This window comes from Oncorhynchus nerka, linkage group LG22 (assembly GCF_034236695.1).
Source record: "Oncorhynchus nerka isolate Pitt River linkage group LG22, Oner_Uvic_2.0, whole genome shotgun sequence".
NCBI lineage: Eukaryota > Metazoa > Chordata > Actinopteri > Salmoniformes > Salmonidae > Oncorhynchus > Oncorhynchus nerka.
In genome coordinates, this window is record NC_088417.1 from 67,087,501 (window position 1) to 67,111,743 (window position 24,243).

The 24,243-nt window shown below is 42.3% G+C and overlaps 2 protein-coding genes across 2 annotated transcripts in view; one reads left to right on the forward strand and one right to left on the reverse strand.

Annotated features, from left to right (window-relative positions):
* The window catches only part of zswim7 (zinc finger, SWIM-type containing 7), a 25,275-nt gene extending 23,421 nt beyond the window's left edge, over positions 1-1,854 (forward strand). Inside the window, exon 5 of the mRNA XM_029627688.2 lies at positions 497-1,854. Within this exon, the coding sequence (XP_029483548.1) occupies positions 497-616 (120 nt within the window). The 3' untranslated portion in view covers positions 617-1,854. The remainder of the gene's footprint in view (positions 1-496) is intronic.
* LOC115105532 (adenosine receptor A2b) overlaps positions 1,085-24,243 on the reverse strand; it is a 29,255-nt gene continuing 6,096 nt past the window's right edge. The window contains exon 3 of the mRNA XM_029627689.2: positions 1,085-8,488. Within this exon, the coding sequence (XP_029483549.1) occupies positions 7,741-8,488 (748 nt within the window). The 3' untranslated portion in view covers positions 1,085-7,740. The remainder of the gene's footprint in view (positions 8,489-24,243) is intronic.

Genomic DNA, 24,243 nt, shown 5'->3' on the forward strand with positions numbered 1-24,243 from the left:
TGTTCAATTGGGTTGATCTCTGGTGACTTGAGACTGACACACACACCTTTTAAACCCCCCTATGCTCCTTTGAGACCCCACTTTCAAAGTCTCTGAGATATTTTCTTCTAGCCATGGTTAGCCAAAATAATGGGCAACTGGGCATTTTATACATGAACCTAAGCATGATGGGATGTTATTGCTTAATTAACTCAGGAACCACACCTGTGTGGAAGAACCTACTTTCAATGTACTTTCTATCCCATTTACTGAAGTGAATGGAATAGAAAGTATTTTGGCAGTTACCTGTATATTAATCATAATTTTTAAGCATTTCTGAAAACTTGCCTGAACTTCAATTCTGTCTGAGTGACACACAGAAAAGAAAAGCTGCATACTCTCACGGCTCCAATGCAATAGATTTACTAAGCTGCCTTCATCAGGGTTTATTCTCTTTCTCTCTCACACACGCACGTATTGTACTATCACTTCCCTAACATTCCTCCTCCTGTTGCAGTGCAAGCACATCCTGGCCGCCTACCTCAGTCAGGCCATGGGGCTGTCCCAGCAGGAGGCCCTGTCTGACCAGCAGATGTCCAGCATCCTTTCTGGGAGAGCAGCAAGAACTGACACGTAGAGCACCAGACCCCCAGGTCACTCATCCAGACCTACATGTAGAAGACCAGACCGCAGCTACAGACCCAAAGCACAGACACGTAGAGCAAAACCCAACAGGTCACTGATCCAGACTCAAAGCCACACAGCACCATCTGAGACCAAAGCTACTGCAGCACATCCTGAGGAAAGATGTTTAAAAGGCAAAGCCTACTGCTGCTGTATAGTCTCCTCCAGTCTGTCTGCATGTGTGAAGATTACTTTTATGGCTTTTAGGTCATTGTGCTGTTCTTCTAGAACTCTGGTGTGGTTCTCAGCTTTCGGAAAATCAAAAGACAACAGATGTTGCTGTTTTTTGTGAGTGTTCGTGTTCTTAATCTGTTGCCAGAGAATATGCATCTGTTCATTGACTGTATTTTAAGACTCCTTTTATATGAAAATGGTTGTTATATGTAGGTTGTGTAAACTCTTGTAAGAATATGAGTCTGACTTGTAACAATATGAACATTTTATTTGTATTTTTTATTTAACCAGGCAAGTCATACATAGCTTTTATTGACAAAATAATTCACCATACAGATTTTTCTCATGTTAAATAGCAGTATTGGTTTAGTTGTCAGTTAGGTGAAATAATAATTGAACATCATTGATGTTCAGACATTCTACTGCACTGTTGGAGCTACTAACATAGGCATTTCGCTGCACCTACTATAACACCAGCAAAACTGTGTACACAACCAATACACTTTGATTTGAACCACAGTTGACTGTTTAGGCTACTGGTTAGGTTAGCGACATCAATACTGTAACACATTTGCAAACGCACAGGTTGGAAAACTACATCAGCTTGTTCTTGTATGGTTTTCTTCTTAAATTGTAGGAAGGCTTCATTCACAAGTCAGGCTTGTTGAAGGCTTTTACAACCCACTGTATGTTGCAGGGTTGGGGCAATTCCATTTCAATTCAATCAACTCCGGAAGTAAACAAACGCCAATTCCACATTTTTCTCAGTAAGAAGCATTTGGGGAATTGGAATTTGAGTTTACTGAATTGTAATGGAATTGAACCCTTATCTTGATGCTAAGGTCACATTTGAATGAACACATAATAGTAATACCAGTACAGTGCAGTCCCCAATGGAATGTACTTGAAGTTTGGCACACTCCTATAGTTTAGCCCTTGAAGTTGTAGAGGTGATGGTTGATGTGTATGGTGAAGAAATGGAAAAACTAAGAAATTAAACACAATGGAAATACTGTATTTGTTGGACCCTGTGCTAAGACAACACTTGTCTTAAATTCCTTTTAGAAGTTAAAGTGATACTACAGAGGTTTTGTATCATTTCAGGAAGTAGTTTTGAAAGTAGTGCTCACTATCGAAAACTCGCAATGACATTTTCACAATATGTTACATCCTGCAATTTGTTTTCCTCTCCTGACGTTTATATGATAAGTTACGAATTCCAATTCGTACAGTATGTTTGTACAAATTTGTAAGTGCTTAAGATCCCGTTCAATCTAACTTTGTGAACACAAAAACAGTACACAACACAGTTTAATATCACAGCAAGGAGGCCCTTCTCATAGCAGAGGAAAACCACCTTAATTTTAGCACAGATTGTGTGCCGTCACATCCAAACTGGGTCTCGTTAAACTGGATTTATTTTGTGGAGGTCTGGTTTCCTGTTTTTGATAGAAAACCACATCTAATTTCAGCCAGTTGAAAGGAAAATAGACTGTCACAGCTTCTTAGAAAAGAGGCCATTGTCCACAATGCCAACCAACACAACAAAGGCAAGCTCATCAGTTGGTGGTCAAGTACAGGGAGAGACATCTTCAAACCGAGAACGATGCACCGTCTATTTAACAACACTGTGTCAGACTCACTGGTACAAAAATATAATTACAACAATTAAGCATATTTTTGTCTTTCACAGAACAAGCACTTGTCAACCCTACAATCTCGTTAGGCCTAGCGTTCCCTGCAGGGTTTGTGTCAATTCAACATTTCTGAATTTAATTTGAATAGGCCACACCCCAAAAGAAGCAGGATTTTAATTTCATTTTAATTGAAGGAAGTGGAATATAATCCAAAGCAATTCAAAATAAAAACATTTAATTTAATTAAACTTTCTTTAATGCAAATTCAATTCAATTGCTGCTTCCTGTCAGGTGTGGCCAATTCAAATTCAAGAATTGGAATTACAGAGCAACCCCAACCCTGGAAACTTGTTTCATTCAACAAAGAGGGATCTCCTCAGCATTGCATTGACTGATTTGGCTTGGTGTAGTGAAGTGATGTATTTAGGAGTTCTTACTGAGTGAGGGGGATGGAGCCACATGGCTCTTAGCTGCTATGCTAGGACAAGGGCAGACCGTACACCGTGGAAGTGGTTGATCCGACAGTTTGACAATATTGAGTATTAAAAGCTGCCTGGTTTGTTCCAGGATGCAGGAATTTGCCATGTGGGCAAACGATCACAGCTGTGTCCATGTGAGGTGTGTGTGTGTGTGTTAGTCCATGTGAGGGTTGTATTTATCTAGGGATGCCAAGGGAAGAGGGTGACATTCAGATGTGTAATATACAGTTGAAGTTGGAAGTTTACATACACGTACGTTGGAGTCATTAAAACTCGTTTTTCAACCACTCCACAAATTTCTTGTTAACAAACAATAGTTTTGGCAAGTCGGTTAGGACATCTTTGTGCATGACACAAGTACATTTTCCAACAATTGTTTACAGACAGATTATTTCGCGTATCACAATACCAGTGGGTCAGAAGTTTACATACACTAAGTTGAATGTGCCTTTAAATAGCTTGGAAAATTCCAGAAAATGATGTCATGGCTTTAGAAGCTTCTGATAAATCATGTCAATTAGCCTGAGTCAATTGGAGGTGTACCTGTGGGTGTATTTCATGGCCTACCTTCAAACTCAGTGCCTCTGCTAGATATGGGAAAATCAACAAGACCTCAAAAAAAAAAATTGACCTCTGCAAATCTGGTTCATCCTTGGGAGCAATTTCCAAATGCCTGAAGCTACCACATTCATCTGTACAAACAATAGTGCGCAAGTATAAACAGCATGGGACCACGCAGCCGTCATACCGCTCAGGAAGGAGACGCGTTCTGTCTCCTAGAGATTAACGTACTTTGGTGCAAAAAGTGCGAATCAATCCCAGAACAACAGAAAAGGACCTTGTGAAGATGCTGGAGGAAACAGGTACAAAAGTATCTATATCCACAGTAAAATGAGTCCTATATCGATATAACCTGAAAGGCCGCTCAGCAAGGAAGAAGCCACTGCTCCAAAACCGCCATAAAAAAGCCAGACTACGGTTTGCAACTGCACAAAGATTGTACTTTTTGGAGAAATGTCCTCTGGTCTGATGAAACAAAAATAGAACTGGTTAGCCATAATGACCTTCGTTATGTTTGGAGGAAAATGGGGAGGCTTGCAAGGGGGTGGCAGCATCATGTTGTGGGGGTGCTTTGCTGCAGGAGGGAATGGTGCACTTCACAAAATAGATGGCACGAGGCAGGAAAATTATGTGGATATATTAAAGCAACATTTCAAGACATCAGGAAGTTAAAGCTTGGGCGCAAATGGGTCTTCCAAATGGACAATGACCCCAAGCATACTTCCAAAGTTGTGGCAAAATGGCTTAAGGACAACAAAGTCAAGGTATTGGAGTGGCCATCACAAAGCCCTGACCTCAATCCTATAGAAAATGTGTGGGCAGAACTGAAAAAGGGTGTGTGAGCAAGGAGGCCTACAAACCTGACTCAGTTACACCAGCTCAATTGGCCAAAATTCAACCAATTTATTATGGGAAGCTTGTGGAAGGCTACCCGAAACATTTGACCCAAGTTACACTCAATTTGGTAGCATTGCCTTTAAATTGTTTATGTAAACTTCTGACCCACTGGGAATGTGATGAAATAAATAAATGCAGAAATAAATCATTCTGACATTTCACATTCTTAAAATAAAGTGGTGATCCTAACTGACCTAAAACTGGTTATTTTTACTAGGATTAAATGTCAGGAATTGTGAAAAACTGAGTTAAAATGTATTTGGCTAAGGTATATGTAAACTTCTGACTTCAACTGTATAACAATAAGTAACACATATTTGTTTTCTGATATGATTTAGGCTATGTTGAACAAGAGCCCCAAAAAATATGTCAGCATTTTGTTAAGAATAACAATGTAAATCTATCATTTTAAAGGGAGATTACATAACTAAGTCATCAAGAATTTCAAATAATGAGGCATTTGTAAGGTTGACATGATTTTCTTGCGAATCTCTAAATATCCTGTTTCTGAATTTTAGATTACTCATTACTCAGTCTGCCCACCACATACTGTATATTCCTGAGCTTTCTCCATGAACTATAGAAGCCATGACATTTTCAAGATTCAAGCAGAGCACAATAACACCACAAGTTTATATTATGTGTAAGAATACTTTCCCAATCCGAGCTGTGCTGTGTGTGTCCTCTCACTTGAGATGTTGCTGTTGAGTCAAAACTGGTTCCACTGGGCAGAGTTTCCTATATATGTTTTTATGCAACACCAGTAATGAAGAAGTCCGATATAGCCCATGACGAACAATACAATACACACCTCAGCCAGGTTTCTCAAATTTGAGCTACATGACTAATCAAATACCAAACGGTAAACATTGAACACTTGATGCATATTATGTTTGGAAAGTTAAGGCTTAGAAAAATGTGTGTTTTAAGTTATGATATGGTCAATGTGAAGGAATGGTAAATTAGGTGTTCTCATAGTAATGGATTCATCAGTGGATTCATTTCACAGTCCTGAAAATCCAGTTAGCTTCAACAAAAGGAAATAAAAATCCTTCAACAGTTAAAGCTGGAATCCGCATTAGGTAGAACAGTGCCACTGTTCGCCCCAGAGCATGTGTTATTGTTTTTGTTTTGTTGATGAAACGGAGGAGAGGAGCATCCAGCATCGTAGTAAAAACAATTGCAGTAGGCATACATACTCTGCTGTTCTATCGTGCGTGCAATGATGTCAGAGGGGGAAAACATATTTGTTGTTTGAAGTAACTGTTATTTTAACATCGCAAACCGACGTGGCAGTTTTACCAATTCCAGATTCCAGCTTTAAAGTAAATAAGACTCCGATTTTCACTAGCCTGGTCCCAGATGTTTGTGTGGTCTTGCTAACTCCTATGGCCATGACAATGACCATAGGAGTTAGTAAGACGGCACAAACAGATGTGGGACCAGGCTAGCTTTTTATCACCTGGCCTAATACTCATCTTAACTCATAAATAACGCTCCACATTCAAGGCATATTTGACAGATTAATCTATTCAGCTTCATACAGTGGCTTGCTAAAGTAGTCACCCCCTTGGCATTTTTCCTATTTTGTTGCCTTACAACCTGGAATTAAAATGGATTTTTGGGGGGTTTGTATCATTTGATTTACACAACATGCCTACCACTTTGAAGATGCAAAATATGTTTTGTGAAAAAAACAAGAAATAAGACAAAAGAACGGAAAACTTGAGCGTGCATAACTGTTCACCCCCCCAAAGTCAATACTTTTTAGAGACACCTTTTGCAGCAATTACAGCTGCAAATCTCTTGGGGTATGTCTCTATAATCTTGGCATTCTTCAAGGCAAAACTGCTCCAGCTACTTCAAGTTGGATGGGTTCCGCTGGTGTACAGCAATCTTTAAGTCATACCACAGATTCTCAATTGGACTGAGGTCTGGGCTTTGACTAGGCCATTCCAATACATTTAAATGTTTCCTCTTAAACCACTCAAGTGTTGCTTTAGCAGTATGCTTAGGGTCATTGTCCTGCTGGAAGGTGAACCTCCGTCCCAGTCTCAAATCTCTGGAAGACTGAAACAGGTTTCCCTCGAGAATTTCCCTGTATTTAGCGCCATCCATCATTCCTTCAATTCTGACCAGTTTCCCAGTCCCTGTCGATGAAAAACATCCCCACAGCATGATGTTTCCACCACCATGCTTCACTGTGGGGATGGTGTTCTCAGGGTGATGAGAGGTGTTGGGTTTGCGCCAGACATAGTGTTTTCCTTGATGGCCAAAAAGCTCAATTTTAGTCTCATCTGACCAGAGTACCTTCTTCCATATGTTTGGAGAGTCTCCCACATGCCTTTTGGCGAACACCAAACGTGTTTGCTTATTTTTTTCTTCAAGCAATGCCTTTTTTTCTGGCCACTCTTCCGTAAAGCCCAGCTCTGTGGAGTGTACGGCTTAAAGTGGTCCTATGGACAGATACTCCAATCTCCGCTGTGGAGCTTCGCAGCTCCTTCAGGGTTATCTTTGGTCTCTTTGTTGCCTCTCTGATTAATGCCCTCCTTGCCTGGTCCATGAGTTTTGATGGGCGGCCCTCTCTTGGCAGGTTTGTTATGGTGCCATATTCTTTCCATTTTTTAATAATGGATTTAATGGTGCTCCGTGGGATGTTCAAAGTTTCTGATATTTTTTTATAACCCAACCCTGATCTGTACTTCTCCACAACTTTGTCCCTGACCTGTTTGGAGAGCTCCTTGGTCTTCATGGTGCCGCTTGCTTGGTGGTGCCCCTTGCTTAGTGGTATTGCAGACTCTGGGGCCTTTCAAAACAGGTGTATACTGTATACTGAGATCATGTGAGAGATCATGTGGCACTTAGTTAAATAAAGTCCACCTGTGTGCAATCTAATTATGTGACTTCTGACGACAATTGATTGCACCAGATCTTATTTAGGGGCTTCATAGCAAAGGGGTGAATACATATGCATGCATGACTTTTCATTACATGAAATCCAAATAAAAATCAATTTAAATTACAGGTTGTGTAATGCAACAAAATGGAAAAACACAAAAGGGGATGAATACTTTTGCAAGGCACTGTATATCATTATACCACCATGCTTTGTTCTGTAAACATTTCTAATCTCACTTAAAATGCCATTCAAAAATTAAATACAACAAAAACATGAACACAGGTAGTGTTTTGAGCTACACGGCTGACCTGTGGCCCCACCTATGAAGTAAAGGGTCAATGGTCGGCAGGACATGTAGGCAGGACTAGTAGCCTCATGCCCCTGTTGCTTGCCCTTACAGTAAAGACTCATGCCCCCTGCAACCCACCCCTCAGAGTAATGGGTCAATGGTCATGTGGATCTGGTCTCTGTTCCGCCTGCTTCCATTGGAGGAGTGGAGGTAGAGCTCCTCCCTCTGACACAGGACTTGACGCGTCAGGATCTTGCGGAAGGTGTTCCTGAAGTCCTGGATGCGGTAGGCATAGATAATGGGATTGACAGCGGAGTTGGCGTGCGACAGCATGATGGCTATGTACATGACTGGGGCCGGCTTGTACAGGTCCTTGTAGAACAGGGTCAGGCAGTTGAGGATGTGCACGGGCAGCCAGCAGAGGGCAAACAGCCCCACAATGATGGACAGAGACTTGGCCGCACGGATCTCGCGCTGAAGCAGCCCGTGATGGTGGCTGCCCCTATTGCTGCTCACCGAGCACTTGAGCTCAATTTGGTGCATCTGTTTGCGGGCCACAGTGAAGATCTTCACATAGATGCCCAGCATGATAAGCAGAGGAGGCAGGACGCAGCCAAAGAAGTTGAAATAGACCATGTAGTGCATGTCCACCACATTCTCAAACTGGCAGGTGAGCTTGATGCTGCTCAGATCGTCCACCAGAGGGGCAATAGTGGTACTGGTTTCCCCCACAGAGCTGCCATTTGTCAGGCTGCTGGAGACATTCTGACGGCAGGAAGAAACCTTCAGGTTCCAACCCAGGAAAGGGATGAGGCCGATGACAAAGGACAGGATCCATAAAATAGCAATGATTCTTCTGGCCCTCGTGCCTGTCACCAGCTCCTTGTACCTGGATAGGGGGACATGCAGAGACCAAAAAGACAGTGTTAACATCTGTGGGGGTTATACAAGGGTCTTATTTTCTGTTCCCTAATAGTCGTGACCGAGTGCCCTTAAAGGAACAGTGGCCTTCTATCAAGCATTCTGGCACTAATGCTGCATATTCATTCATGAATAAAATAACGTAAGGAGTAACAGAAAGACAACAAAAACATGCGGTCGTAAAGTTCTTCCGACTGAACATTATATTAGGTAGGGCCTGTGACAGGAATAATCTATCATTTCCATGATATTGCCTAAAGCAGGATACCAACAGATAACGAGACGTCATTCCAGCAGACTTCTATCGATCGAGGACTGGGTGAGAATGCCATTGGGCTCCATGTGTTGGAAGACATATGGAAAACATATTGATATCAGCAGCACATTGCTGTATGCGTCTCACAGTGTAGACTACCTACATCCTGTCTGCTTTACACAGACACCAGGTATCCTGCTGTACATTTAGCCTCTCTTTGCCTTGTCATGTGCTCTGTTCCAGTATCTATAGCATACCACTTATGAAGCAATCTGTTGTATTGGGCATGCATTCAAAGTGGTATGCTAGTATAGATATTGGAATGTTATGTAACCCATGGTTGAATCAATGTAGGGATCTGGATCATTTGTTTGTGACACTCTCTCAGAGCAAACAAGCTGGCTCTGCTGTAGTGAACTGGATATTGCACAGAGAATAAGAATTTGGCAATTTGAGCAAGTAAGATATTGCATTTCACTGAGCACATTAACTTAAGAGACAGGAATGTGATAGGAAAAATCCCAGTGTAAGGGATCTCGTCCTCCTCTTCTAAGGAGGAGAAGCGAGAAGGATCGGAGGACGAAAACACAGCGTGGTAAGTGTCCATAATGTTTATTTTAAAACAAACTGAACACTACGAAATACAAAACAATAAACGTGAAACGAAACAGTCCCGTGTGGCGACAAACACTGACACGGAAGACAAACACCCACAAACCAAAAGTGAAAGCTAGTCTACCTAAGTATGATTCTCAATCAGGGACAACAATAGACAGCTGCCTCTGATTGAGAACCATACTAGGCCGAACTCAAAAACCAACATAGAAAAACAAACAGACTGCCCACCCAACTCACGTCCTGACCATACTAAAACAAAGATAAAATAACAGAACTAAGGTCAGAACGTGACACCCAGAGTCCAACTCATCTCCTCTCTAAACATGTCTGCAGGACCTAGCCCAGTCACACTGAGGTTAACCTTAATAGCTAGCATATTGAAGAAGGATGAGATAAAAATAGAACAACAATCTATCTATACAGTGTTGAACACATAGACAAATAAGGGGTGCTTATATTTGTCCTGTTTCACACGTGTGTTAACTGCGTGGTATGACTGAATGACTGTCAAATGGAAACAGATACTGCCTCCAGCTAGGTATATTTAGAACCACTGTTTTGCATTGAGCCACAGATTTCTCAGGCTAAATCATGAGACAATACAGCAGATATACAGTAGATAAAGGATAATCATGAACTTATTATCAGTGCTCATGTGATTTCACTTGCTTTGATTATAGCATGTAATAATGACATGTACTGTATAAGCATGTCAATTATATTTCCACATTATATTTCCGATAGTTGATATTTGTTGTACTACTAGTAAAATAGACAGACTAATAATTTAGTACAATGGAGAAAATAGCTTTTTGGTTTTATTCAAGAAGAGGAAGTGGTCGTTGTCTGCTGGATGTTGTTTTTTCCCTCCTCGTCATGAGAGATGCTTTTTCACGTGGTCAATTTGCCGGTAAAATGACTGTCAGCCATGTGCCATTTCACGGAAGTTTAGTTTACAGGAAGCAGCAGCTCATTTGACTGATGACCCTGTAGCCCCTCAGATGTCAAAGCCTCAAAACAGACTGGGACTTTTGTGATGCAGTAGTAAATGATTAATCATGGGTCCCTGGGTTCTACCTCTGTCCCCATTTCTCCATTTCCCATCCCTCTCTGAAGGATGATGTGGCACCAGTGACATCCATAATCTACAGACAGCCATGGCCATGCTTAGGGACCTGAAGTGATGGGCCCTAAGGCTGTAGGGTGGACCCACACATCACACTTCCTCTCTTTTCATACCATCCATCTCTGTCTCTCTCCTCTTATGTCCCTCAGTCCGCAGCCATGCTTAAGTTCTTGGAGGGATGGGCCCTAAGGCTATTCATGGGTTGCATGTTTCATCACAATATTGTTTTGAACATTTGTTTTGGACTGTTGCCCAACTGAGCATTCTACTCAATGCATCGTCAATGAGCACTGATGAACATTTCATCAAAAGTGAATTAGTGGCTTTTACAGTGGCTTGGAAATACAATTCCATTAAAATGGAGGCAAATAATTAGTAGTAAAACCTTTTGATGTCACCAGATTGCCTTTAGATGCAATATAACAATAGCTAGTTAGCTAAAATTGAGGGGAGGACACCAAATTTTAGCTGCTAACATTAGCATTCCTAGCTATTTTTTATGAATTTTGCTAGCTAATGACAACATTGCCATCTGTCTAAAGGACATTTGACGACATGATAATGAAGGCAAAGTTGTGTCCTACTAAACATTTGACTACTTTAGCAATGTAATCGTATTTCCTGCCACTATAATGTAATTTAGACTAAACCGTCATTAGCCTCAGTCCAGAATGATTGGGCACCACGATTTTAGGGCACCACTATTGGAGAGGCTTGAGAACGTACATAACAATGACATGACGCGACTCGAGTGATGGAGGTGGGTGGGTACACTGCACGCATCTCTCAATCTTTCTGCTTCTCTAACAATCAATCTCTCTCCTCCTCTTAGTCCTATAACCTTTCAGCCAAGAGAGGTATGAGTTGCAGGCAGTGACTATTATCTGGGGGGTAGACAGCTCTCTCTCGTTCTCCCTCTCACACACACTGTCTCTCTCTCTGCTTCTCTCCCCTACTGTCTGTCCCTCTCTCTTTCTCCCACTCCCTCTCCCTCTGTCCCCCTCTCTCTGTCTCTGATGGGTTTGGTGACATTCCTCTGCAAGGGCCAGTGAATTGTCGGATGAGTGGATTAGTTCTGGCATGACAACAGCATGCTGGCATCGTCTCTCTCGGTCTCCCTTTCTTCTGTTCCTTTCTCCCCACACCTCCCTTTTCTAACCCCACGGTTCATGTGGTTCCGCCTGGGGCACATTGCAGCCCACAAACACCTGTCAGACTAGTACAGTGTCAACAATCACTTCACAGCACATCCGCTTAAAAAAAACAGTATAACCTCAAAGGGAAGAGGTGTTTCTCTTTGCTCCACTGGCAACCCCATCAAATTTTGCCTACACTTAAGATTTGCATGCAAAGTATGCAAATATCCTGTCCTCACATGGCAAATGGCACCAGCACTAATTAGAGATCCACTCAAGAGATGTGTGATATCTCTACGTGAGATAGGCCTATTATCTGTCGTTACAGGCCAAACTAGTACAGATTCATAACAGGAGTTAAGAGGCTTGGATTCATGGCGATGAAGTGCCACATGTTGTGAGCACAGCCCATCTCACTCTAGGATGTATCACAACCAGACGTGGTTGGGAGTCCCATAGGTCGGCACACAATTGGCCCAGCGTCTCCGGGTTTGGCCGGGGTAGGCCATCATTGTAAATAAGAATTTGTTCTTAACTGACTTGCCTAGTTAAATAAAAGGTTAAATAAATAAAAAAAGTTAAATAAAGAATAAATAAGAATGTTCTTAACCGACTTGCCTAGTTAAATAAAAGGTCAAATACAAACATAAATAAATAAATAGATGAGAGTAGGCCTGACAGCAATACTCTCACATAACCCCGGATCTATGCAAATATGAGTGAGGTCACTCAGTATGGGTACGCCTTCGTTGAGCATAGTCACAAGGATCTCCTATCACACAACGTCTGTGGTAGACAGACAGGAGCGGCAGCCAATAGGGGAGACCCCCACTCCTTTATAAAGCTCTGTTGCTCCATCTCGCCTCACTCTCCATTCTTCCTTATGAGGTTGTAATATTCCGAAATATTCTCCTCAGCATCAGCTTGGACTAATGCTTTCTTGCTAAACTGTTCACAGGCAAAAAGGTAAGGATTCACTACAGAGCTTAGGAATTAGGTTTCTCGTCAAGAGGATTGAGCACCTTTGCCCGAAAGGAACATTTACTTCTCAGTCTCTGGCCAGTTAGGGCAGAGCTAGTCGTGTGCAGCTAACAGCCCACCTAACTACAATTTTGTTCTGCTTATTCCCACCGAGGAGGAAGAAAGGATAGAGATGAGAGTCGAAGCTAGCTCACGAAGAACGCACATTCTCTTCAGCTAGCAGTGTGCTAGTATGAGCCAGACTACTAAACCTCTGGCAAACGCTAGCTTGCTATGCCAGGACTAGCTAGCTCCTGTTTTGATTAATTTAATGGAGTGAGTTAGGTCTGCTCTATACCAAATTAGCATACCCCCTGAGTCCCTTCCCTGTTTCACACCTGGTAGTTTGGTGGATGGGACTACCAGCTCTCTGTAACCTAGAGGGCTACCTCTTCCCAGTGTGATTGCAATAGCTAGACTGCTAACCCACGAGGTGAAAGCTAGCTAGCTACCGACAGGACTACTAGCAACACAGCTACGCGTCGGCAGCACACGCATAGGCCAGGTTTTGCCATACCAGGGCTATGGCTAAGCAATGAGGCTATTAACCTACGGGGTGAACGCTAGCTACCAAACGCCAGGACTAGCTCCACAGCAGTGAATCCTCATGGGTTCGCCTGTGAACAGTTTATAGCTGGAAAGTATTAGACCAAGTCGGGGCTGAGGAGAGTAATTAGGAATATAACGACCTTCTAAGGAAGAGCGAAAAGTGAGGCGAGTGGGAGCGACAGCTCCTTATAAAGGAGCGAGGGTCCCCCCTATTGGCTGTTGCTTCTGTCTGTCTACCACATACATTGTGTGATAAGAGTTCCTTGTGACCACACCCAACAAAGGTGTACCCATACTGAATGACTGAACTATTATTTGAAATGGAACTGGTCTGGTGAATGGAATTATCATCAACCCTTTAATGCAACCCAGAGCCATAGAGTCAATGTATTGCTTGGATGCAAACTTTGAATAATGCTGGTGTGTGGGAGGCTACACTTTTGGGTTTTGTACAAACAAAATTAATTTAGTAGTGTTGCAGAAGTGAATTCAGTAGTGTTGCAGAAGTGTGTTAGTAAACCACTCCTCACCACCTTTATCCTATTCACGCTCATTGTTGCTGTATTTACATCACATCTGTTGTGTGTGTAGTAAGGAAGACCTGTTGCCAAACCTATTTCCTCTCATGCCATTAAACAACTGCAAAAGCCAAATGACAAACTTTATTGAAACAGCCTCACAGTGTTTGGGGCTCAATAGTGCCAAGTCATTATGATGTAAGTCCACACACTTAGTTTGGCAATGCCATCCTTTAAAAAAAAAAGCCTCTGAAAACATTTGTCTCAGTAGCAGCATAGAGGAAACCAGCTTTTCAAGGACACAACACTGATTCTTTCGAAGCATAGAGAAAGACGTGGGGCCTGAGAACAGAACTGAAGAGAGACAGCTAGGTGAAGAGGCCTGGCAGGTTTGTTAGCTGGGAACATAGTAGCCAGAGTTATGCTATTGGATCTTTTCCTCCAGACAGTCTGGTGTGTGTGACAGAAAATACCAAAATAGCTTGAGAAACAGAAAATAAAGGCCCTAAAATGTTTGAGTATGTGCGCATGTGTGTAGTCAGTGGGTGCCGAACAGAGGGCCATCTCGCAGGGTTTGAAGTATCTCGTCTGCCGTTTCACATCCACCAGAGTCAGCTGTGAAAACAGTCTGATCTAAGGGAACTACAGTCCCAGTGTTGACTATAATGCATTTGCTGGCATAGACGGGTTAGCTGACAACGTCACAAACGATGTGCGCTTCAAAGGGGCAGAAGGTTGTGTGTTATGGTATGTAGTGAATCGTAACTGGCTTGTTTGATATTTTTATTTTGATACCAGGTCTTGTTTTGAGATGTTTTGACTGCCACATGTTGTGAGCACAGCCCATCTCACTCTAGGATGTATCACAACCAGACGTGGTTGGGAGTCCCATAGGTCGGCACACAATTGGCCCAGCGTCTCCGGGTTTGGCCGGGGTAGGCCATCATTGTAAATAAGAATTTGTTCTTAACTGACTTGCCTAGTTAAATAAAAGGTTAAATAAATAAAAAAGTTAAATAAAGAATAAATAAGAATGTTCTTAACCGACTTGCCTAGTTAAATAAAAGGTCAAATACAAACATAAATAAATAAATAGATGAGAGTAGGCCTGACAGCAATACTCTCACATAACCCCGGATCTATGCAAATATGAGTGAGGTCACTCAGTATGGGTACGCCTTCGTTGAGCATAGTCACAAGGATCTCCTATCACACAACGTCTGTGGTAGACAGACAGGAGCGGCAGCCAATAGGGGAGACCCCCACTCCTTTATAAAGCTCTGTTGCTCCATCTCGCCTCACTCTCCATTCTTCCTTATGAGGTTGTAATATTCCGAAATATTCTCCTCAGCATCAGCTTGGACTAATGCTTTCTTGCTAAACTGTTCACAGGCAAAAAGGTAAGGATTCACTACAGAGCTTAGGAATTAGGTTTCTCGTCAAGAGGATTGAGCACCTTTGCCCGAAAGGAACATTTACTTCTCAGTCTCTGGCCAGTTAGGGCAGAGCTAGTCGTGTGCAGCTAACAGCCCACCTAACTACAATTTTGTTCTGCTTATTCCCACCGAGGAAGAAAGGATAGAGATGAGAGTCGAAGCTAGCTCACGAAGAACGCACATTCTCTTCAGCTAGCAGTGTGCTAGTATGAGCCAGACTACTAAACCTCTGGCAAACGCTAGCTTGCTATGCCAGGACTAGCTAGCTACACCGATAAGCCTTGGCGAACACACGACTAGAGCTAGCTCCATCTCTAGCTCTCTCTACCTACACGGTAGCATCCCTACTTTTTTTTATTTCACCTTTATTTAACCAGGTAGGCCAGTTGAGAACAAGTTCTCATTTACAACTGCGACCTGGCCAAGATAAAGCAAAGCAGTGCGACCCAAACAACACAGAGTTATACATGGAATAAACAAACGTACAGTCAATAACACAATAAAAAAAAAAGATATACAGTGTGTGCAAATGAAGAAAGATTAGGGAGGTAAGGCAATGAATAGTAATTACAATTCAGCAATTAAACACTGGAGTGATAGATGTGCAGAAGATGAATGTATAAGTAGAGATACTGGGGTGCAAAGAAGCAACAAAAAAAACAAAATATGAGGATGAGGTAGTTGGATGGGCTATGTACAGGTGCAATGATCTGTAAGCTGCTCTGACAGCTGGTGCTTAAAGTTAGTGAGGGAGATAGGAGTCTCCAGCTTCAGTGATTTTTGCAATTCGTTCCAGTCATTGGTAGCAGAGAACTGGAAGGAAAGGCAACCAAAGTAGGAATTGGCTTTGGGGGTGACCAGTGAAATATACCTGCTGGAGCGAGTGTTACGGGTGGTGGCTGCTATGGTGACCAGTGAGCTGGGATAAGACGGGGCTTTACCTAGCAAAGACTTATAGATGACCTGGAGCCAGTGGGTTTGGCGACGAATATGAAGCAAGGGCCTGCCAACGAGAGCATACAGGTCGCTGTGGTGGGTAGTATATGGGGCTTTGGTGACAAAACGGATGGCACTGTGATAATTTCATTTTCAGAGCACCTTCAGTTATGGCTACCAATTCAATTCAATTCAAGGGCTTTATTGGCATGGGAAACATGCCAAAGCAAGTGAGGTAGACAACATACAAAGTGAATATATAAGGTGAAAAACAACAAAAATGAACAGTAAACATTACACATACAGAAGTTTCAAAACAGTAAAGACATTACAAATGTCATATTATATATATATATATATATATATATACAATGTACAAATAGTTAAAGGACACAAGATAAAATAAATAAGCATAAATATGGGTTGTATTTACAATGGTGTTTGTTCTTCACTGGTTGCCCTTTTCTCGTGGCAACAGGTCACAAATCTTGCTGCTGTGATGGCACACTGTGGAATTTCACCCAGTAGATATGGGAGTTTTTCAAAATTGGATTTGTTTTCGAATTCTTTGTGGATCTGTGTGATCTTGGGGAAATATGTATCTCTAATATGGTCATACATTGGGCAGGAGGTTAGGAAGTGCAGCTCAGTTTCCACCTCATTTTGTGGGCAGTGAGCACATAGCCTGTCTTCTCTTGAGAGCCATGTCTGCCTACGGCGGCCTTTCTCAATAGCAAGGCTATGCTCACTGAGTCTGTACATAGTCAAAGCTTTCCTTAATTTTGGGTCAGTCACAGTGGTCAGGTATTCTGCCGCTGTGTACTCTCTGTTTAGGGCCAAATAGCATTCTAGTTTGCTCTGTTTTTTTGTTAATTCTTTCCAATGTGTTAAGTAATTATCTTTTTGTTTTCTCATGATTTGGTTGGGTCTAATTGTGCTGTTGTCCTGGGGCTCTGTAGGGTGTGTTTGTGTTTGTGAACAGAGCCCCAGGACCAGCTTGCTTAGGGGACTCTTCTCCAGGTTCATCTCTCTGTAGGTGATGGCTTTGTTATGGAAGGTTTGTGAATCGCTTCCTTTTAGGTGGTTGTAGAATTTAATGGCTCTTTTCTGGATTTTGATAATTAGTGGGTATCGGCCTAATTCTGCTCTGCATGCATTATTTGGTGTTTTACGTTGTACACGGAGGATATTTTTGCAGAATTCTGCGTGCAGAGTCTCAATTTGGTGTTTGTCCCATTTTGTGAAGTCTTGGTTGGTGAGCGGACCCCAGACCTCACAACCATAAAGGGCAATGGGCTCTATGACTGATTCAAGTATTTTTAGCCAAATCCTAATTGGTATGTTGAAATTTATGTTTCTTTTGATGGCATAGAATGCCCTTCTTGCCTTGTCTCTCAGATCGTTCACAGCTTTGTGGAAGTTACCTGTGGCACTGATGTTTAGGCCAAGGTATGTATAGTTTTTGTGTGCTCTAGGGCAACAGTGTCTAGATGGAATTTGTATTTGTGGTCCTGGTGACTGGACCTTTTTGGAACACCATTATTTTGGTCTTACTGAGATTTACTGTCAGGGCCCAGGTCTGACAGAATCTGTGCATAAGATCTAGGTGCTGCTGTAGGCCCTCCTTGGTTGGTGACAGAAGCACCAGATCATCAGCAAACAGCAGACATTTGACTTGATTCTAGCAGGGGGAGGCCGGGTGCTGCAGACTTTTCTAGTGCCCGCGCCAATTCGTTGATATATATGTTGAAGAGGGTGGGGCTTAAGCTGCATCCCTGTCTAACCCCACGACCCTGTGTGAAGAAATGTGTGTGTTTTTTGCCAATTTTAACCGCACACTTGTTGTTTGTGTACATGGATTTTATAATGTCGTATGTTTTACCCCCAACACCACTTTCCATCAGTTTGTATAGCAGACCCTCATGCCAGATTGAGTCGAAGGCTTTTTTGAAATCAACAAAGCATGAGAAGATTTTGCCTTTGTTTTGGTTTGTTTGGTTGTCAATTAGGGTGTGCAGGGTGAATACATGGTCTGTTGTACGGTAATTTGGTAAAAAGCCAATTTGACATTTGCTCAGTACATTGTTTTCATTGAGGAAATGTACGAGTCTGCTGTTAAAATTTGTCTCCACTTTTGTGGATTGGGGTGATCAGTCCTTGGTTCCAAATATTGGGGAAGATGCCAGAGCTAAGTATGATGTTAAAGAGTTTTAGTATAGCCAATTGGAATTTGTTGTCTGTATATTTGATCATTTCATTGAGGATACCATCGACACCACAGGCCTTTTTGGGTTGAAGGGTTTTTATTTTGTCCTGTAACTCATTCAATGTAATTGGAGAATCCAGTGGGTTCTGGTAGTCTTTAATAGTTGATTCTAAGATCTGTATTTGATCATGTATATGTTTTTGCTCTTTGTTCTTTGTTATAGAACCAAAAAGATTGGAGAAGTAGTTTACCCATACATCTCCATTTTGGATAGATAATTCTTCGTGTTGTTGTTTGTTTAGTGTTTTCCAATTTTCCCAGAAGTGGTTAGAGTCTATGGATTCTTCAATTGCATTGAGCTGATGCATGCTGTTCCTTCTTTTTCCGTAGTGTATTTCTGTATTGTTTTAGTGATTCACCATAGTGAAGGCGTAGACTCAGGTTTTCCGGGTCTCTATGTTTTTGGTTGGACAGGTTTCTCAATTTCTTTCTTAGATTTTTGCATTCTTCATCAAACCATTTGTCATTATTGTTAATTTTCTTCGGTTTTCTATTTGAGATTTTTAGATTTGATAGGGAAGCTGAGAGGTCAAATATACTGTTAAGATTTTCTACTGCCAGGTTTACACCTTCACTATTACAGTGGAACGTTTTACCCAGGAAATTGTCTAAAAGGGATTGAATTTGTTGTTGCCTAATTGTTTTTTGGTAGGTTTCCAAACTGGATTCCTTCCATCTATAGCATTTCTTAATGTTACTCAGTTCCTTTGGCTTTGATGCCTCATGATTGAGTATTGCTCTGTTTAAGTAGACTGTGATTTTGCTGTGGTCTGATAGGGGTGTCAGTGGGCTGACTGTGAACGCTCTGAGAGATTCTGGGTTGAGGTCAGTGATAAAGTAGTCTACAGTACTACTGCCAAGAGATGAGCTATAGGTGTACCTACCATAGGAGTCCCCTCGAAGCCTACCGTTGACTATGTACATACCCAGCGTGCGACAGAGCTGCAGGAGTTGTGACCCGTTTTTGTTGGTTATGTTGTCATAGTTGTGCCTAGGGGGGCATATGTGGGAGGGGATGCTGTCACCTCCAGGCAGATGTTTGTCCCCCTGTGTGCTGAGGGTGTCAGGTTCTTGTCCGGTTCTGGCATTTAGGTCGCCACAGACTAGTACATGTCCCTGGGCCTGGAAATGATTGATTTCGCCCTCCAGGATGGAGAAGCTGTCTTCATTAAAATATGGGGATTCTAGTGGGGGGATATAGGTAGCACACAGGAGGACATTTTTCTCTGTTAGGATCATTTCCTTTTGAATTTCTAGCCAAATGTAGAATGTTCCTGTTTTGATTAATTTAATGGAGTGAGTTAGGTCTGCTCTATACCAAATTAGCATACCCCCTGAGTCCCTTCCCTGTTTCACACCTGGTAGTTTGGTGGATGGGACTACCAGCTCTCTGTAACCTAGAGGGCTACCTCTTCCCAGTGTGATTGCAATAGCTAGACTGCTAACCCACGAGGTGAAAGCTAGCTAGCTACCGACAGGACTACTAGCAACACAGCTACGCGTCGGCAGCACACGCATAGGCCAGGTTTTGCCATACCAGGGCTATGGCTAAGCAATGAGGCTATTAACCTACGGGGTGAACGCTAGCTACCAAACGCCAGGACTAGCTCCACAGCAGTGAATCCTCATGGGTTCGCCTGTGAACAGTTTATAGCTGGAAAGTATTAGACCAAGTCAGGGCTGAGGAGAGTAATTAGGAATATAACGACCTTCTAAGGAAGAGCGAAAAGTGAGGCGAGTGGGAGCGACAGCTCCTTATAAAGGAGCGAGGGTCCCCCCTATTGGCTGTTGCTTCTGTCTGTCTACCACACATATGTCAGAGTCAAGGCCCGCGGGCCACATCCGGCCCGCAAGAAGGTTTTTTACGGCCCATGGGATGATCTTGATTTATTATTAGAACCGGCCCGCAGCAAGCCGGCAGCCCGCAGATCTTTTACACGCACCAATACTACATTTCCCACAATGCAAAGGTGACGCACCGAGCAGTAGGCTGCTTCATTTCAATATTTATTGGCACAGCAGTCGTCAGCATCACAGTAAAATTAACTTTCAGATACCCATCAAAAATGGCAAAACGGAAGGTGGATACTGAGAACCGGGGGTTTCAAACAAGGTGGGAGTCGGAGTATATGTTCACGAAGGTAGCTGGAAAACCTGTGTGTCTTCTGTGTGGAGAAAGTGTGGCGGTACTGAAAGAGTATAATCTGAGACGACATTATGAAACGAAACACGCGGACAAAAACAAGAATATGGACATGGAACAAAGGCTACAAAAGGCAGAGGAATTAAAACGAGGCCTCAAATCTCGACAGGCTCTGTTCAAAAAAGCCAAATCACAAGGCCAGGCTGCTGTCAAGGCCAGTTTTATTTTGGCAGAAGAGATCGCTAAATCAGCCCGGCCATTTACGGAGGGGATTTCATCAAAAACTGCATGATTAAAGTTTGTGACGAAGTTTGCCCAGAAAAAGGCAACTCTTTTTAAATGTGAGTCTGAGCAGAAACACCATTGCCGAGAGAGTAGACCAGTTGTCCATCAATCTAAAAGAGCAGCTTGTGAAAAAGGGAAAAGATTTTATTGCATATTCCTTGGCTGTGGATGAGAGCACCGACATTTCTGACATTGCCCAGTTGTCAATTTTCATCCGCGGAGTGGACTCCAACCTAAGCGTGACAGAGGAGTTTTTGGCTTTACGTCCTATGCATGGCACAACTACGGGGCATGATTTGTATGAAGAGGTGTCAAGATGTGTAAATGAGATGGAGCTGCCTTGGGAAAAACTCGTGGGTTTGACAACCGACGGAGCACCTGCGATGTGTGGACACAGGAGCGGACTGGTGGCGAAGATACGGGAAAAGATGCAAGAGGAAAACGCGACAGGTGAGCTGACAGCTTATCATTGTATCATACACCAGGAAGCGTTGTGCGGTAAAGCCTTGAAAATGGAGCATGTAATGAGCATCATCACGCGCACAGTTAACTTTATCAGAGCCAAAGGTTTGAATCACCGCCAGTTCAAGGCATTTCTGACGGAGTTAGAAACGGAGCATGGTGATTTGCCTTATCACACAGAGGTGCGATGGCTAAGCCAGGGAAAGGTGCTTCAAAGATGTTTCGAGCTTCGTGAGGAGATTTGTCTGTTCTTGGACAGCAAAGGGAAAGACACAACACAACTCCGAGACGAAATGTTTCTGTGTGAAATGGCTTTTCTGTGTGACATTACGAGTCATCTGAATGCAATAAACTTGCAGCTGCAGGGTCGGGATCATGTCATCTCTGATATGTACAGTACAGTGAAGGCATTTAAAACCAAACTGACTCTGTGGGAGACGCAGATGCGGAAAGAAAATTTGAGCCACTTTCCCAGCTGCCAGACCATGAAAGAGAAGCTCTCTACCAGTGCGTTCCGAGCACACAGTTGGCTGATAAAATAGGTATGCTTGCCGCTGACTTTCGACGCCGATTTGCTGACTTTGAAGCACAAAAAAGCAGGTTGGAACTGCTCGGTAACCCATTTGCTGTTGACGTGGAAAGCTCACCACCAAACCTCCAAATGGAGTTGATTGACCTCCAATGCAATGATGCACTGAGGGCAAAATATGCGGCAGTGGGTGCTGCGGAGTTCGCCCGTTTCCTCCCCCGGCACAATGCCCCAGCTGCGCATCCAGGCTGCTCAAACGTTGTCTATGTTTGGCAGCACATACCTGTGTGAACAACTGTTTTCTTTGATGAACCTGAACAAAACATCACACAGAAGTCGACTTACTGCTGAACACCTCCACTCAATTCTGAGGATTTCTTCAGCTCAGAGCCTTACCCGAACATTGATGAACTTGTGGAAAAGATGGGACACCACCAAGTATCACCCTCAACCTCAAACAAGTGAACATTACTGTGCAATCACATATTTAGAGTTTTTACTCAGTTCAAGTTTAAAAGTTAAAATTTAATATTTGTTTTCACTGCATGTTACTTCTCCTTAAACAAAGTGTTGTTTTTGATTAATAGATTTTTGCACTTTATTTTTTTGTATTTCAATCCAATTATATTTTAAAAATATTTCAGTTGAGTGGATGATAGAAAATTGCTATTATTGTTTTTTCTTTGAAGTAAATTTAGCCCACTTTTGCTAAAATAGAAAATATAGTCTACTGATGGTGCCTTGAATACCGGTTTCTTTCATTTAATGTTCATGTTATGGGGATATTTATATAAAGGAAATTTGTCTTTTGTGTCTGTTGAAAATTAAAGATTACTGACAGAGCCATAAGAAAATATTGCTTTATTTATCTGATCATATTGTAATATATTTGTTAGGTTTTCAGTAGGTTCAATTAGGTTCACTAGACTATATGCGTCATTTAAAATTTTTTCAATGAACATTCGAACAGTCCGGCCCTCGTCTTGTAGCTGATTTTTTTATTTGGCCCTCCGTCCATTTGACTTTGACACCCCTGGTCTACCACATACATTGTGTGATAAGAGTTCCTTGTGACCACACCCAACAAAGGTGTACCCATACTGAATGACTGAACTATTATTTGAAATGGAACTGGTCTGGTGAATGGAATTATCATCAACCCTTTAATGCAACCCAGAGCCATAGAGTCAATGTATTGCTTGGATGCAAACTTTGAATAATGCTGGTGTGTGGGAGGCTACACTTTTGGGTTTTGTACAAACAAAATTAATTTAGTAGTGTTGCAGAAGTGAATTCAGTAGTGTTGCAGAAGTGTGTTAGTAAACCACTCCTCACCACCTTTATCCTATTCACGCTCATTGTTGCTGTATTTACATCACATCTGTTGTGTGTGTAGTAAGGAAGACCTGTTGCCAAACCTATTTCCTCTCATGCCATTAAACAACTGCAAAAGCCAAATGACAAACTTTATTGAAACAGCCTCACAGTGTTTGGGGCTCAATAGTGCCAAGTCATTATGATGTAAGTCCACACACTTAGTTTGGCAATGCCATCCTTTAAAAAAAAGCCTCTGAAAACATTTGTCTCAGTAGCAGCATAGAGGAAACCAGCTTTTCAAGGACACAACACTGATTCTTTGAAGCATAGAGAAAGACGTGGGGCCTGAGAACAGAACTGAAGAGAGACAGCTAGGTGAAGAGGCCTGGCAGGTTTGTTAGCTGGGAACATAGTAGCCAGAGTTATGCTATTGGATCTTTTCCTCCAGACAGTCTGGTGTGTGTGACAGAAAATACCAAAATAGCTTGAGAAACAGAAAATAAAGGCCCTAAAATGTTTGAGTATGTGCGCATGTGTGTAGTCAGTGGGTGCCGAACAGAGGGCCATCTCGCAGGGTTTGAAGTATCTCGTCTGCCGTTTCACATCCACCAGAGTCAGCTGTGAAAACAGTCTGATCTAAGGGAACTACAGTCCCAGTGTTGACTATAATGCATTTGCTGGCATAGACGGGTTAGCTGACAACGTCACAAACGATGTGCGCTTCAAAGGGGCAGAAGGTTGTGTGTTATGGTATGTAGTGAATCGTAACTGGCTTGTTTGATATTTTTATTTTGATACCAGGTCTTGTTTTGAGATGTTTTGACTGATGTTACGTCTATGCTAATATGGCTAACATTCGCTAGCTAGCTAACCAACAAATGTAACAATGTATTTGAGAGACAAGTGCTCATTCAATAGACATCGGAGACAAAAACATAGTTTACATATTATCAACAATCTAAGACAACCCTGTCTGTTTTGCCCCATAGTTGCGCATGCATCAGTTTTGTTGCTAAACAACTAACCCGTCTATTGAGCTGCAACATTTCTGTATGTGATGATATGTTATTTTAATAACATCCCCCTGAAGAATAGTCCATCTGATATTTCACCCATCCTGGGAACA